At 32.5% G+C, this 18145-nt stretch overlaps 1 protein-coding gene across 2 annotated transcripts; it reads right to left on the reverse strand.

The window, feature by feature from the left end:
* Nucleotides 1-742: 742 nt before the first annotated feature.
* On the reverse strand, nucleotides 743-12400 carry LOC114189011 (B3 domain-containing protein Os07g0563300-like). Of its 2 annotated transcripts, none has more exons than XM_028077709.2 (15): nucleotides 12276-12400; nucleotides 11938-12121; nucleotides 9521-9602; nucleotides 9168-9266; nucleotides 8023-8350; nucleotides 7562-7901; nucleotides 7346-7442; nucleotides 6395-6569; nucleotides 4922-5001; nucleotides 4461-4508; nucleotides 4109-4372; nucleotides 3470-3519; nucleotides 3024-3137; nucleotides 1985-2055; nucleotides 743-1853 (listed from the first exon to the last, which is right to left on the reverse strand). In XM_028077709.2, the coding sequence occupies exons 1-15, from the start codon at nucleotides 12286-12288 to the stop codon at nucleotides 1090-1092; spliced, it is 2709 nt and encodes a 902-aa protein (XP_027933510.1). In that variant the 5' UTR covers nucleotides 12289-12400; the 3' UTR covers nucleotides 743-1089. The 2 variants fall into 2 exon arrangements, with proteins under 2 accessions (XP_027933510.1, XP_027933511.1); XM_028077710.2 differs by lacking the exon at nucleotides 12276-12400 and adding an exon at nucleotides 10784-10880 and having other exon boundaries at nucleotides 11938-12054.
* Between the last annotated feature and the right edge of the window lie 5745 nt (nucleotides 12401-18145).

Here is an 18145-nt window from a genome sequence, read left to right on the forward strand (position 1 = left end):
CCCATTTTGGTATTTTGTTTTGTGGAGTATTCTTTTGTTGAAATTTATTTTTTTCTCCGAACTTGAATACATGTTCTCATTAAAAAAATAAAAGTAAACAATATATAAGATGTAGAAAACTATCTCTGTCAAAGGGGAAGCGGCATCAATATTTTCCTTTTACAAAAAATGTCACTTTAGTCTACGTAAAAAACTGAGAAAACCACGAATGGTTATATATTTAAATTGTTGTCTAAGCATATTCAACTTCTTCCTCAATGACATCGCAAAGCGAATGTAAAACACCGTAAAGGCTTAAACCAATATCAAATACAAAATAATTGTATGTTGATCATCTACTATTAAAAAAATAATTATAGATCGATGTTAACTTTATAGTTAAGAACTACAATGTTAAATTTAATCATATTCAGACAATGTTAACTTTATAGTTAAGGACTACAACCTAAATTGCTATCACGTTTTAACTAGTGTAAATACATTTTAATTAAAATATGAAATCTAAAGCAAAGTCGTAGGTTAAGAAAAAAAAAAATAGATTAAAAACTCCAGCGATTTGAAAAGGGTACAGGACAAAAACAGTGGACGAGTGCAATTTCCTTAAAAAAGAAAACATTCTGAGCTATCTTTAGTTGAATACACAGCAAAGTGGTTGCTTGCTGAAAACTAGGAAATATTGTGCTCCCAAATTCGGATCAAGAGAAACAGCGCAGATACTAGAAAGCATAAACATATTACAGGCTAAGAATAAATTGGGAGAATAAATTGGGAGAACAAATTAGGCATAGTTACATTTCCAACGTTGTTGAAATCAGGTGGCACGGTGAGCTCTCGAAAGAAACTAAACAGCTTCAACCTACTACCCCAATTCAGCTGCATTTCATAGTTTTCCATTTCCTACACAAACCACTAAGATGCCCACTTATATTACCAGAATATATTGGTTTCTCACCATTTTTTCCTACCCCTCTTTATGTACAAACATGAAAAAGCAAGAAGCCGAAGTGGATAAAATGTACAGCAAAATCTTTCCCCACTTCAATATAGCTTTGCAAGAACTTATCAATATGGCCAGAGCCAATATGATTTTCACACATTCATAGACAAAGATTGGGCATGTTCCTTATCAGTACTATGACTACTACTGCCATGGGTAACACCATTGCTAAGTTTATCTTCCCTCATTGCATCTCCTACCAGCTGTGACTGACTGCCACCAGAATCTCCAGTACCAGAGTTCACAGTCTGCTGCTTCAGATACCTCTCAGTAGCATCATGGAGCAACTTCATCATGCCACCAGAATCTGAACCAGGGGACAATTCTTCTTCTCGCTCTGGCTGGATGTTGAGGTCAATTTGGCCTTTGAACGGTGAAGCAGATGATTTTATTCTGTTAGGATCATCATCAGAACCATCATTACCCTCTTTGTTCTGGTTCGGGCTACTATCGCCTGTGTTACTACAGGGTAATGAATCTTCGTCAAGCAAAATTTCAGACGAAGGTAGTGGTTGAGAATGTTGTTGCTGTTGCTTTTTACGAGTTGTCTCTGCTTCTTTTTCTGATTGTTTCTTCTCACGTCGTAACATAAGGGTACGGAAACGTCGCTTCACTGTTAAGCATACATTACACGTACATGTCTGCTTATGCTTGGGGCCCTTTCCACTGGGAGGTTGAATGCAAACAATGCAAGAACAGCCAGGTCTATGGCGTGGGTGCTTAGTTGTGGCCTGGGCTGATGCTGGGAGTGCTTCACCCTCTCCCAGGATAGCTAAATTTGCGAGGGTGTCAAGTCCCTCCAAAGCTTCAGCATTATCAGGATCCTGTTTGGCGGCCTTCATTTTCTTGGGAACAGCTGCCAAACAAATGCATTTCAGCAACATAGTTTTCATACCCCAAAATTACAGTTCCTTCTATAAAAGATTATATCATACGTGACAAGGATCTGAAACATTTGCTCAAGAGAAGCGATCAAACAATTCAAACCTGAATTACAAGGAGGTAGCAAATTCTCAAGTTGCTCTGCTGTCAGCTCTTGGGCAGCTGAACAAGAAGATCTAGCAGCACAGAGAATTTAGTAAATAAAAAATAGTGCTCTAATATATCGGATACGTGGTGATAAAGGTTTATAAAGTTCGGGTAAATGATTTAGAGGAACAGCCTTGTTAGATTGATAATTAACGTTGTATCTTGGCAGGATACATATGGCAGTGTCAATTTTTCAACCCCTTTCTCACTTATATTTTCTCTCTCCAGCCAACCATGTCCTATGCCAAAGGATGCTAGGTGATGTATAATAGATTAAAATAGATAAGTACATAACCAACCTAATTTGTTTGGAGGATAGGATGGAAAGGGAGAGAATGAAAAAGGAAAGAAAGAAAAAGAGAGGTAAGAAATGAGTGGTTTACATTAGAATAAATAAAGAGAAATGAGCAGAAAGTATTTTATTATAATAAAATTTTGTGATTTTTTATTCTTTATATTATTATTATTTTACTCACTTATCATATTTCAGAAATTGAAAAAAAAAAAATTAACCGCGTACTCTATATCACCCCCCATAATCGATTATCGGGTAGATTTTAACGTGACATATAATAAAAAATACAATATAATTATGTTATTTCAACTTCCAACTTATTTCATTTCACCTTTGTATGAAAAAATTTCCCTTTTCCCTATGATTTCCCTTCTTTTGCATCTCAGAAATTCAGGGTGCAAAGACGAAAAGAGAAAGTGAGGTGTACCCCGTGTGAACGATGCTAATCAAAGCATTTTCACTTGATATCAGAATAAACATTGAGAAAGGATGTACATGTTAGCCAGATGTCTCTAAGGTTCAGAAAGACACCCTCTTAAAGATCACATATCACTTTCGGCTATAATATGAAATACATTCGTATTCACTCAGGAAGACTTATAAATTTCATCTGCGTATTTACAGCTCAGAAAAAAATGCAAATGATAACATAGTAGACCAAAAATGCCAATGAGAATTAAGACAATGGATCACTCTCGTTACCTTTCTGGATCCCATGAATTATCAGCACACGTCCATTTTGATGGAAGAAGCGCACTTGCTGGTAATTTGCGCCACTTGAGACAATCTTCGCATTGAGCCCACTGGATCTTTTCACTGGGACAAATATAGACCATTGCTTGGAATTAGTTACGTGGTTAAATAAAGTAAAAATATCACCCAGTCTAAATGGAAATTAAAGGGTGTTTCTTGGGAACTTAATGACAAGACATGCAAAACAATAAAATATATACAAATCGTCCCCCCTCATTTTTGAGCATTATATCAAGAGAAAATGAAAGGTGAGGATGAGGCTCTTGGAGTAACTTGATCCATCCTCTCTCTCCCTCTCTATATATAAAGGACATATCAACTGCTACGCAAATATTTAAAAGAAAAGCCAAGGCATAAAGAAGGTGACCAAATCTAATTAAGGATAAGTGATTTACCCCACATTATCACTGGTAAAAATTGTTGGCTTCCCAAGCACTGGAGCTTCCTGTAAAATTATTTTCAGCATAAAGGATTCCACAATACATAATAATTTCCAGAACTCCTTCAATCAAATAAAGAACCAAGAAAGATGACCATAAGGTAGACACTAAAATTCCAACCCAACATTGGATGCACAACTCTAGAGACAGTGACGTCAGCTTTTAAGCTTGAGATGTGTTTAGTTCAAGGGTGGATGATGAGGAAGAAAAAAGATATCAGAATTTGAAGATTTAGCATACGCATTCCCCAACCCCACTATGACCAGTTGAAAATCATTAGTCTCCCCTTTTCCATTTCTTTTCAGCTAGCGACTATTGAACTTCAGTATTTCTAATCCCAAATCTTATAATAAATTGAATTGACTATATTTCAAATAAGATTACATAATGGATTAACTATATTGCCTGCAGATGGACACGTCAGAACTATCATTTGGTTAGTTTATGCGACTATTTTGAAAATGAAAATGTATTATCGTTTTTTATTGAAGTATAAAAAGATCGAATGGGAGGACCTAAATCATTACACCCCAAAAAGTATAAAAACATCAGCAATCCATAACAGTTCCCGATATGAAGCGAGAATAATGGTACCTCGTATTCCTCAAATTCAAAACCTTCAATCACAACGATGCTCGGAACGTGGCTGGGAGGGGGCCGGAGCAGACCTTGAGCTTCTTGCCATGTAATCTTCAGCTCTATTAAATCCTCATTTTCAATTCTTAGACGTTTACTCTTTGAGCCCAACATGCCGCTTTTTCTTTTTCTAGATATTAATGATTTGCTCCCCAGTGCTTCTTTTGCTATGTATCCTGACTTGTCAACTTTAGACCATGAATTGGGATCAGCCAATTCAACCTAAATGACAGGTGAAAAATGCAACCATGAGAATAATGTAAATGGAAAATGTTGGCAATTACAATGCAGTTAGTTGTTTAATACTAACTTCACCATGTGCAGAAAATCCATTTCCAGACTTATTGGTTTCATTGTCCTGCAAAAAGAAATATATGCACACAACAGATGTAGATTGTAAATATACAAGTTCAAATTGTAAATACATAGAGGATTGGATATAAATACAAAATATGCAAACAAAAAATAACATTACTAGTTCAATTAATAAATTGTCCTTTATAAGAAAATATCCCTGACTATGCTGACTCCAGGCCAGACAATCAGACAATATACAAAATTGAAGTACAATTATAGAGTAGAGCATTATAGAACCTTCGGATTGTATTCAAAAGATCTTAATAAAGGAAAGTGCAGAATTTGTACATGTCTCTCAACTAATGTAGCATGTATAATTATCCATACAACCATTACAGTTAACGACAGACTTAGTAGACAAAACACATAACCACATCTCAGAAAATTATACATTGCGGCTGTTAAAACAATTACCTGGTCGGATGGCACAGCACTCGAAGCCTTTCTAAATCCCATAACCAACCTTCCCTCTGGCTCCAACCGGCTAAATGTTACTGAGGAAAACAACTCGGGTCAGCCATAAAACTAGAACTCAATTAGATGGATGTACAACACACTAAGAAATGCAAGGAAAAAAAACGACATAAGCATTAAAGACAGATGGATCCAATACGGATTATACGAGGCAAGATGTTGAAGCATAATAATATAGAAGTCCTGAATGCAAGCGTAAGAAATATAGCCAGCTTCACCAGGCAAATTTATCACGTAATAAACTTTAATAAACCCAAAATCCTTTGAATTGAATAAAAAAGCATCAAGTTGAATTGTAAAAGAATTCTATAGTAGACCGGGATGTTGGAGATATTTAAGAACATCTTTAGATTGTCTTGGAATATCTTTCTTTCTTTCTTGATTATATCTTTACTTAGGGCCTGCTTTTGTACCCTTTTTTTCCAAAGAAAATGTTTTTTTCAATTGCAAGATATGTTCTCAAAAAAATGATGCAAGTTTTTTTGTGGAAATAACCGTTCTACTACTTTTTATCAAATTTTACAATTTCTGCTTATGAAAAATAGCTCTATAAATGTCGTCTTATAAATCACTATTTTTTTCTAGCTTAAATAAAGTAAACTTTTGATTAGGTAGTTAGCCATACAGATGACAGTGGGTCAGGATGAGCAAAGAGTAAAGAGATACCTGTTAAAACTTATCCACAGGTTTTTTTATATTCACAGATATCCATTAATATTTTCACAAATTTAAAGAAAATACAAAATAAAAACTAATTGACAAAATTCTTTGCTAAGATTTAGACTCCCAATCGTGGCACATTTCTCTATGAATTTAGTTTAATTATTCTGTCAATTTTTCTAAAAATACTGTTTAAAGCTCCGCAGATTTACATTCTTTTTCTCCCATAAACAATGCACAAGATCTGTAACATTTTTTAAAAGAATAAAATAATTCAAACTATTTAAAAAATTCTCTCTCTAAAATATAAATTCAAATAAGACAACAGCACATCAAGGCATAAGTTCTCAGTAAGCCAAATATATCAATAAAAACGCATTTAAACAAATCCAAGTTGGTGGGTAGGATATCTACAAGTATCAGCAGTAAGATATCCATCTCCTTCAAATTGCCTGCGGTTACATGACCTAACTATTAGTACATGACTACTAGGTTAAGGTATTTAGCAAATTACATTTCAATAATCTATTCCATACTATTATTTGTCATCTTTGTCTCTTCTTTTTCTTTCTTAACACTTAACCCATAATTCCTAACAATGGGCAAGAAGAGGTTCGTGCAAATACAATTCATGAGACTAAAGTTTCACTTAAAAGGAAATGAACATAAAGAAAATTATATATATATATATATATATATATATATATATATATATATTCCATTACGCAAATCACCTTCATGACAATGTCTTACCAGTGTCACCAGCCTGTAACTGCATGGACTGTATGCATGGAGTGACACCCTCTAAAACATACATTCTGCTGTTATTGTTCGGCCAGAAGCGAAATTGAAATATCCATTCCTTTCCCTTTGCATCAAGGATTTTAAGCGGCAATCCTTCAGGCTGAGAAATTGGTGGGAAGTAGGTCTGTCTCATGGAACAGATATAATGTTATATAACCTTTGATAGAATATTCATGAAAAAAAAAATATAGATGACAATGCCAATAAGAAACAATTACTATTGCAAATACAAAGAAGCAATTTCACAACTTCAGTAAAATCCAAAATAATACAGACGATTAACTAATCTCCAGTTAATTGAAACTATAACTGACCAACATCGAGTACTTAGAAATTGCATACCATTATACTATTTATCATGGAGACATTTGAATTAGAACATTTAACAATATACAGATTTAATATGCTTCTGAAAAAGCCTAGTCTTGATATTCATAAAATTAAAAAGGGCAGCTTGGAAGCTAAGAAAAAACAAGGTAAACCTGAATCCTTTTCATCATTCAAATCCCAAAAACCTTTCTAGAGTCCTCAAAATGACAGGTAAGTCCCCTAGCCTGACATTTCGAGGACTACACAATCCTTTTGACAGAATTGAAATAACTATTGGTGATTCAGTGACCTTTCTTCCTGCTCCATCCACTTAATCATACTCTTCATTCATACTGTTCTTGATCACAACTATGAACCTCACGCTTCTAGTTTACTATATGCATTCCAGAGAAATATAAGCAAAGATTATTACAACTAACAGTCAAAACAAATATGCAAGCATTCCAAAGGACAAACATTCAATTGTCAATTATCATAACTTCTAAACTATAAATTCAGTTTACTGCGAACATAAAGCATCTATGGAACATAAACCAAAAATACTATCCCATGAAGAATCTCAAGACCAACCTCAGCACACTTTTTGGGTAGGACTAAACGCCCAATTCGTCCAGCATCACTTGCACTCAAGGTTTTTTGAAACAAGGGAGTAATTACAGAATTTGAACTGTGATGGAGTTAAGATATTGTAGCTTCCAGTATGGCATTAGAAATAACTGGAAATCAAAGTGCATTAAAATAGATATTACCAAAACAAACAACACAATTATGTGATTTGAAGGATACTCTATGGATATTTGTTGTAGTTCAAGATCAGTACACCTGGGCCAGTACCGTGGCAGCAACTGGTTTCTTCCTCGGGCATCTGCTCGAGGCCGCCCATTGCGAACCTGAGCCTCACCTGATGAGTCAGGTGCTAAATGCATAGTGCCGTTAAATTGCTTTCCTGGAGGTGGTGGAGTTTGTTGAGGGTGACTTCCAGTTACCCCAAGCTGACCATTTCTTTCATTTTGGCATGAATTAGGCACCGGCAAACCAAATGGTTGAGGCGATGACTCTTCCTTCAGAGAAGAAGGCTGCTGACACATATTTAAACATGAACTTGCTTTGTCCTCGTTCCTCATTCCTGAAATATAATGAAGAATCAGGTTATACATTATACTTCAAGTTATTAAGAGACCATTCCACCTTCTAAACCAGATAACAGAAAAGCAGGAAAGTTCAGAGACTATCAAAGCTTGCATTACCATTCATAAGCTTCATCTCCCGTGGGCAAATGGTAACATTCCAATGAACCGGTAATCCAGTATAATCCTCGCTTTTCTTTTCCAAGGCTGATGCAGGTAACCTTTCGTTGCAATACATTTTGTCAAAGCTATTGGATAATTCAGCTAAAGAAGGCACATCTGGGATCAGGTCAGATGAAGAAGCAGAATTGAACAGACTGGGCGCTTGCTTCCAGGGTACAGGACCTGATCCAGCCAACTGATTCCAACCTTTAGTAGATAGATCTCTAAGTCTATCAGTTAAACGATTTTGAAGGGAAAAAGATTGTGGCCACGGCAGGTTAGAAGGCTGAGAAACAGATAACAGAATAGAGTTACTATGCCAAAACTGTTTCATTCAATGATCCAAACAGGACATAAAAATAAGATATTGTCTAAGCATCATGTTTCAGCAATCAATTCAGCTCGATTGCTCACCATGGAGTTTAAGATTTAAAGGAATAAGCCATAGTAACAAGAGGGAATTAGCAACTAAGAGAGAGGACATGTGTAAACCCACCCTGAGTAGAAAAATAAAGGGAAACCCTTACTGCTGGTTCCATATGCATAAAGTTAGATATCCCAAATTTAAAAATAAAAAATAAAACAAAAACAAAAACAAAACAAACGAAGAGAGGTAACGAAAAAAGACGTGGAAAGAGAGAGAAAATGGTAAGACAACGGACAAATTAATACAGGATTGTCAAAAAATGTCTCAACAATATATAGCAGGCATGTCTGGCCATAATTTCATAGGAAGAGCAGCAAAAGAAATTGAAGTAATTATCTAAAACTGGCATTCCATATAATTGATTCCAGCGACTTTTTTTTGTGATTATAAATGCCAAATTAAAATAAAAATTCCAGCTTCAACATTTTTCAATTTCGTCACACTTCTTGATGAACTGGTCCTTTTCAGATTTACTTTGAAACAACATATATTATTTCAACCAAGAATCTTCACCTTATTTGTCCATTGACAATGAAATGACAACTTCAATAGTTCGTTTTGCCAGAAATGGAAAAACAAAGAGGGCATGCATAAAACCCACAGGACACTCATACATGCTATACAAAGACTAAAAGTCAAGCCCAAACAGGAGAGGGAGATCAATAAAGAAACTTACCATAATAATATTTTTGCGGGCACACGCATAACATTCAATTCCTCCGGGATCTAGCAACATGAAGGAATGACTTGAAACAATACATCCACAATGAATTCTCTGCAAAGAATGATTAATCATCGGTTAAAACCACATAATTCAAACTTAGTTTCAGGAATCAGTGTAAACCCTTTGCCTCAAACATAGTAACAGGAACACCATAGAGCATTCAAGCAACAGTAATCATCAATTAAGACTACATGATCCAAACTCAGCTTTGGAAACCTATGCAACATCGTTTGCATTGAACATACTAACAGTAACAGTGACATTAATAAAGCAATTCAAACAACCATAAAAAAGATTTGGCTCACCTTTCTACAAGTCTCACAACTCCTCCAACCAGAAGCATTTGAGTGGAAAATTTCACAGAACCTCCCTTCTTCAAAAGCAGAGCTAAGTATCACAGAACAACCAAATTTTACAAAAGAATAGCACATTTGCATCATGCAAGAGAACAATATCAAAACATATGATAAGTAACAGGCAGGATTATTTACATATAGCCAACTAAATTCTTGAACAAGACATTTCTTACTGAGTACAAAAGACAAATTAAAGTTATAATATTTGCTCTTTCTACCATAAAGAAAGAGTGAAAACGAATGTTAATGCAATCAGAAAGGTCAACGTCCGCTATTGAACCTATTAAAACCTCTTATGGCAGAAAAAACAAAATTCTTTTAACCAGATAACACATTGGATGTATATCACCCATGTAATTTGTACACAAACCAAGCACAGTAATAAAAATGCAAATAATTTAGAGAATCACATTAACTAAAGATAATTTGGGATGAACAGTGCAGAATCTGATTGAAGATAATCCTTACAGAATAAGTTAATCACGTTAACTACAGATACAAAACTGCTTTTAGATGAATATAGAAAACAATATATCAGAGCCACCCTAATAAAAGGAGAAAAAAAATGTTAAACTCAAACTAAGCATTTGAAAAGTACACAAAAATAAAAAAGAGAAATATTCATGTAAAGAATAATGACTTCAAAAACCATCACTAGAAAAAAAAAACAAAGAACAACCTCGATCACTGAACATCTACTGAAGCAACAGAAAAGACAGACATGATTCATTAGTAAGAAGATCTACAACTATCGAAGAAAAATTAAAATTATCCATTTAATATTAAACTTTAGTTCAACGAGACCAATCCTAATATCTCTCACTCAATGTAATCCCGGATTCCTACAGCGAGAACTACTTTTTTTAACTAAATGTTGCCCAAAAACACAAATAGGCAATAGTTTATTTCTTGAAGTTCCCTCCCTCTCATTAGAAGAGACAATTTCTCCATGCTAAAATGTAGATCTTAAGTAATAGCACTTAACTTACAGAAAATAGCACATCGCATAGTGCTTTGAAAAATATAACATAAATTTAAATACTTTTGGTATATTTAATATAATTCAAAATGACAATAACGAGTAAACAAACTACTGATGTATACTTAAAACTAACTCTCAATGAAAAAAGTATTCATACAACTCCAGAATAATCAAATTCTAAATGACTAACTATAAAACCTAATATTAAACATTTTAAATAATATAATTACCATTCATCGAAAAAAGTATGAGTATCAAAGTATCAACTTTAAAGGAGTTCAACGTCTTGGCATAGACCTTCATTGACTACAACAACCCACAATTTTCCTGCTAGGTACAATTGGTCACATGGAGCAATCATTACTATCGAGCTCTACCAAAAAACAAATTTAAGTAAAACAATTTAAAGCAAGTCACTTCTTAAAAGTTTCTATTCTCAAGATTTCTTAGGTCCTCCACCGGCCCTTTTAATCAGAACACCTCTCATTTGATCCACTGTCTCGTCGGAGACTCTACTGATCTCCTTATCAATGGACCAAGTCACCAAGCCACGTTTCCATTATCATCTTCTCAACAAGTGCATATGGTCAACATAGAAAGAAAATACACCAGAACTAAGAAACTTCTCACAGTACACAGTAGTACACTTATAGGCTAGCACGAAGACCAGTTGCATGTGCCATATCTCAGTATCAATAACTACGTCAACAATGCCCACACTAAACAAATACACTGAGCACAGGAGCTCATACAAAATTTCTGTTCTAGATGAAACATCGACAAGAAACAACTACGAATCCATAATTACATAACTTTAAAAGCACCAATCCCGTCGCTATGCCTAACTTAGTTCCAAACTTGAAACACAACAGAATTAGAAAAGCACCAATTACATCTCCGACAGCAATAACTGTATGAAGTAGTGGAATCAAAGAGGTACGTTGAACCCATACCACCGAATCCCCAAAGACAAAGAGAGAGACATCTATCATTTACTTCAAAATCGTCGTAAGTCTATCTCTTCCGTTTAGAAAAAAATAGACTAATTCACATCACAAACCTAATTACCTAATACCCTCCAAAAAATAATTTCCTTTTTTTAAAACAACATAATAAAGCAGTAAACTTTATCCAAATTTGCAGGAGGAATGCCCAAACCTAGAAACCTCAGCTAACTAATAATAATCCCAATCTCTTGAACTACTGCCACGTGTAACTTGCTCCAAAATCCAAATTCAAAAAATTAAACAGAAACACAGAAATAAAAAGTTTTTAATTTTTTTTTAAATATACGAAACAAGAAATACCGATTTTTGTTTCGTAAAAAAATTCAAATAAAACACTGTGTGAGTCAACAAAATAGTGAAGCGGTAAAATTACTAACCCGCATCGATCGCAGAGCTCGGCTAGTTCTCCGCTACGGAGCCTCCACCCTTTCTTAGGTCTTTCAGGCTTCAATTCTTTGCAGTCGGAATTGAAGCACAGTTTGGAGGAGGAAGAAGAAGCCGAAGCCATAGCGGCTCTGAACCCCAACGAATCCACAACCGCAACGGTTTGCGCGGCCTGATCTGCAATCAGCGAGAGAAGGAGAGGAAGGAGAGAGAAAAAGAAGAGGGTTTTAGAGAGAGAAAGCAGAGGAGAAGGCGTGAGTACTAGTGAGTGTTTTTTAAGTGAGAGAAAGTGTGAAAACGGGGTTTTTAAAAAAAGTAGTAGTTGTTGTACCCCTACTGTTCATTCGGCGTCGTCGTTTCTCTCTCCCTCCCTTTCACAACTTTTCCTTCTCTCCTCCTCTCTCCCTCTTCCACGGACAAAATGGGAAATTTTCGTACTTACACTCTCTCTTATAAATTATACTTTTTTAAAAAATTCAAACTGAATCATAGATAAAATTTTAATCAACAATTAGTATATTTATAAATGTTTTTGTTATCATATTATTTCATTCCTCTGCCACGAGTCTCTCCTTGATGTGGGTTAGCCTTTGTCCGTTTTCACATTAAAGAAGAAAACAACCGATGAGGGTCTCATTTAATAAAATAATAATAAACTGAGAGTTATTTAAACGTTACGTAATAATAATATACTGTTTCAAAAGGCACCATATACTTTATGTTATAATAATATTTATGATTTATATTTACATAACATAATTGTCTTGGTGATTCCAAAAGTGGAAGCACACATTGCAATTGTCGATAACAAAGAACCTGGTTGAACTATAAACTATAATGAGTAAAATTGGAATGTGAGGGTGTAAAAATTGGTGATGGGTTTGTTATTGTGTATAGATAAAGAAAAGAGTGAAACATAGACGGGGCAAACACGACAAGGGCAGATCGGTAATTATAGGGGGTTTGACTGGTGCCGGACGCGTTGGAATCGAAGTTAAGGAATGAGGATAATGCAAGCACGTGAAAGGAATGGAAGGGGCGAGTGGAGTCAAGCTCCCACGCGCTGCGACTGGGGATTCTTAAGTTACAATATCCAATTATCTTGCATGGCCCGCTACCTCACGCTACGCAATCACGTAATTCGCAACTCCCAACACCTATTTCCACTTCTATCTTGTTCAGGGCACGCGCTTTTTCGTTTTTTAAGTTTCACGTTATATCTCGATGAACTTTATGCGCCTTTTTCAACTTCAGAAAACTGTCTTCTTTTTTCTGTAATCGGTTTAATGTAACGTCGTCTTTGGAGAGTTTTCTTTAAGGGTTTTTACATTATAAATTAAAAATTAAAAAATATATAAATAAAGAATTATTCTAAAACTATATGCCCCATTAATTAGGTTCGGTGATTTAAATTTAATTTATTAAATTTAAAATAAAACGAGAGTCTCTTTCTCAATAGGATATAGTCATTATTCATCATTTTGGGAGCCATAAATGTGTGTCCATTACGAGATGTGTAATCAGTTGAAAGATAATAAAACTTAAATATACGAAGACCAAGAATTCAAAATAAAGTAACACACTTCACTCCAAGGACACGTGACATTTAGATATAACATCGAGACTAATGAATAATTTGCCTTGGATAATATTAAAGAATAAAAACATTATATTCTAAATTAAAAAAAAATAGCTCTTCAAGAGAAGCTTGAAAATGAATTAGGTATAGGTTTATAGAGATATTTATGAATGAGAATTCATGTATGAAACCAAACTTCCCAATTATGCAAATTAGTACTTAGCATATTTTTTTTCGGAAATAAAATGCATAAGTTTTTGGTATTTAAAAATTGTGCACGTTAAGATTAAGACAACCCGTGTTCCATGGAAGAAGAGGTAGTTTGGGAGCAATGTTCCAACCAAATGCATGCATTGAAGTTGAAAATGACAAGGCCAACAACCAATTTGACAGGGGTTGGAAAATTCCATAGTCATCCTTAATTATCGGTGGAGATGAAGAAGGACAAGAAACAGTTTTGATTTTTTTTTTTTTGGTGTGATCATATGATAAACACTATAGTGTGAGAGACAAACACACGTTGTTGCACAAAAGGGATTAACAAACCAATCTCGACCACATCTACGATTTATGTGCCAACAACGTTGTTTTTCTCGTTGCTTGTTTCTTCCCAAAAACCAACACGTTTGCATAGTACTCCCGCTCGGGGATTATTGCAACCATTCAATCCATAGATTAATTCTAGGTTCATTCAGATTTTTTTCCAACCATACCAGCTTCAAAAATTAAAGGCTTTTGTAACTAAAGGATGCGTGTGGTGTTTTTTTTTTTTTTTTCTGTGCTAGGTTGATGAGAAAAACAAAGTGCGAGACCAATCCAAAATTTGTTCTCTAAACCGATTGATAAGCATTGATTAATTGTCACTTATTAATCGCTAATTACATTTGTTTGTAACTTTTTTTTTTAAGAGAATATAAACATTTTTTTTATATATGCTAGTTTAATGTGTTTACTGCTTATTTTTAGAAAATGCGTTTTTTTATTTATTTCGTAATAGTCTTACAGCTATTGTTTCAAATGTAAAACTAAGTAAGGGTTATTAAGATTTATGATTCTCATACGATAAAACATAATAACATAATAGAGCACTAACATTGATTTATAAGAGAGATCATGTCAATATGCGTTCTTCAATTTATAATTTTGTGTGTTCTTCAATCATCGTTTTCCATCTATCTCTTTACTTTTCTTCCTTCACTCACATGTTCTTGATGAGTTAATGTGAAAAGAAAGAGACAGAATCTCAATCCTTTTTTTGTAAACCAACCTCTATCAGGTTGGTTTTTATTTTATCTTTATTTTATTTTATTATCACTTTCCATAATAATAACGAATAAGTCTTTAAATTTATTTTATTAAATCACAATTGAACCCATCGTAATATTACAAATGAGTCACTAATAAAATTATTTCTTCAATATTTCAAATGAGTCACTAATAAAATTAAAATTCTGTATAAAATAATGATCTATAAATATTATTCTAACGTAACATGGCGTCTTAATCTATAACATGGGTTACAAATATCTCTTGTTTATTTTTTAAAATAAATAGTTTGAACCTTAATTTGTAATATACATGAGAAAGATCTTGTGTATCCAACTTCTCAACCCATGACTTGACTTGACGTACGTATCAAATATATTATGTCCAAATTAAATATATTATTAGGCTTATAATACAATGTTTCATTCAGGTGTGTTCTACAATGACAAATTAATCTACAGTATATTACAGAGTAATTTTTATGTACTTAAATGCTTTAATTGGAAATAATTTTGGGAAAATGAAAACGCATAAATGAGAGTGAGAAAATGCATAGAAAGCTTAAAATTAGCTTATCTAAATTTTGAAGAAAAAAAAAATCACCTAAGTAAAAATGAAATATCATAATTACTTTTTTTTTTCTTTTTGAAATGGACTACAAAGTTACCCCTTCACTCAAATAGAATAAGTTATCGTCGATTGAAATCGAGTGTCTGTCAGATCATGGGAATCGATTTTCGCTTTTCTCTTCCCAAAGAATAAGTTATCATTAATACAATCAATTCCACATTCTGAATGTTCATAATCACACATGAAAAAACGTGAATATAACTAAATACCTATGTCAATAAATAAAATCAACCAAAAATATGAAGATATCGATTTTTTATATATCTACATAATTGACAACCAATTATTTATATAAAGAATCAGTTATCTCATTCTTTATATATATATATATATATATATATATATATATATATAATTGACAATTATATATAATTATAAATAACTTATCTATATTATATATAATATAGATAATATAAAATAATAACTAAAATTAATAATATATAAATTAAATATTAATGGAACTATAAGAAATAATAATATTAATAATAAAATTTAAGAACTAAATACTATAATAATATAAATACCTTTGTATTTAAGTAACAAAAAATAATAACAGTAATTTTAATATAAGGATGATTTAGTTATTTTATAATTTTGTTTATTAAAATAGATTTCTATTATTCATGTTAACCAAATTATTCAAAAACTTTTACAATATTTATTTATTTTTATTATGTATATATTAATTTAAACAATTCACCTTTCATCTTTCTTTTTTTCTATAAATTTATTGAGTTTTACTTCTCTAACTTCATAATCTAATCCAAACACAAGTTAAGAGTTATATTTTAACGGATCAATTCTTTAAACATGAAAGAAAAACATGGTTAGTTAATTTTGAGATTTTAATATAGGATATAAAACATATTTGTCTGATATCGTCAACTATGATATTACTAATGAGTTTTTAAGGAAGGATTACCGTAAAAACGCAAGACCAACGTCAAACTCACTTAAATGGTTAACATCACCTTCAATCCATAATTTGAAGATACTCAATATTTATGAGTTTTTTTTACATTATATAATACCTATACATAATTACGTCTTAGACTCGTACTTAATTTTTAATATTATATTATTAAATAAAGTAATTAAGTAGATTTTCATTTTCTTAAGAATGCTTAAGTATAATTTTTCATAAGGATGTTACCAAGTAGTATATATGCTAGGTAACTAAAGACAAAACAAGACAAACAACAATAATTAAGCATTAAACCCTTATCCTTTGGTTTATGACTTGGGAGGATTAGAGTTGCCGACTAATCTTATTAGAACTATGCTACTTTATATTCTGTCTTCATCTTCTTTAGGTATCATTCTTCTATATTAGTGGTTGCGTAAAAATATGATTTTTTTATCATTAGCTTTTGTAATGTTATGTGATTAGTTCACAACTCTACGTGGACAAATTAATTTTCACTGAATTTATATATGGATGCTATTTGACTTTGATAGCAACCTTTATAATGACATGTTTGATGTCATAGATTTTATAATAGTGTTATCTTATTTGCAATGATACTCTCAACTAGTAACATCAAATAGGACAAGAAAAACTTTAGGTTCAATTTTTACATATGAATACTCAATAGCCCATGATTAAGGCATGCCACATATGTCCAACCTAGTAATGTTATAGCTTTTGAAAGGTGTCAACCAGTGTTTTAAATTATTGGATAATAAAATGATGGACTTAGATATAACAAAAAAATTAAGTACCCGAGAATATTAAAAATGTGCTAATCCTTTTAAGCAATTTCTTAAAAGTATATGTTAGGAAACATAAAGTGTTAACTAAGATGCAGTGTTGATTTTGGATATTTCAAGGAATTTGAGATTAAATTTTTTTTTTAAAGGTTAAAATACATTTTTTTATAGTATTTTAGTTTGTTTATACCATTTGACACATGTTTGTTTCAATGTTAACTAACAAACACGTTGGAAACGTTAAATAAATTTGAAAATTTTTGGTTTAAATGAATAAATTCACGCATTCTAAAGATAAGTAACTAAATTGGTTAAAGGTTTCCAAGATTCACTAATTCCAGTTTTTACTAAAAGTTGAAGGAGAAAATATATTTTTAATTAATATAAAATATCAACTTAATTGACTATTGAGCATGACTATTCTTCTGTGAATTTCTGATAGTAATTATATTAATATTTGGTGACAATTAATATGTAAAATGTAAAATATTTCTATGGCAAGGTCACAAGTTTATGACATTAGTATGGTAAAATCTCAATATTAAAGGATATGTCGCAAAATTCATTATAGTTAATGTAAATAAGGAATGTTTTTTCTACTGATAGCCAAATGATGAATCCTATTATATTCTTATATTAAAATATAAATTACGAAATAATTTAAAAGTAATACGGTACAATGAAATTTATGAGATAAAATAATTTTTACAATTAAAATATCATGTCTTAAATTCTTTTTGTATAATGCTTTTTTGAGTTGAATGATTACTATAGAACAATATTTAATGAAATGGTTTTAAAACTGCAACAGCATCAACTTTAAAATATATATAAATTATCTTTCACTCTAACCAGTAAAGATTCATACCTTTTGGACATATGAGAAAACCGGTTGAATACTGTTTCACCAATAAACCTCAGACAAGTTTGTTGATTGGTATTATAAACAATTCAATTTATAATTTTTTGAAGAGCAGTGACGGTTTTTTCAAGGTGGTTAAAACTTTGGTTGATTC

The sequence above is a fragment of the Vigna unguiculata genome, chromosome 6 (genome assembly GCF_037176805.1).
Source record: "Vigna unguiculata cultivar grain cowpea cultivar isolate G323 ecotype 2 chromosome 6, ASM3717680v1, whole genome shotgun sequence".
In the NCBI taxonomy this organism is placed as follows: domain Eukaryota; kingdom Viridiplantae; phylum Streptophyta; class Magnoliopsida; order Fabales; family Fabaceae; genus Vigna; species Vigna unguiculata.

Bases quoted from the DNA above. Each gene is read 5' to 3' on its own strand.
- LOC114189011 (XM_028077709.2), bottom strand. The intron at 5,002-6,394 runs GTAAGACATTGT...TGTTTTCCTCAG, and splicing joins GTTACAGGCTGGTGACACTG to TAACATTTAGCCGGTTGGAG. The intron at 4,373-4,460 runs GTTAGTATTAAA...CCTGTCATTTAG, and splicing joins GATTTTCTGCACATGGTGAA to GTTGAATTGGCTGATCCCAA.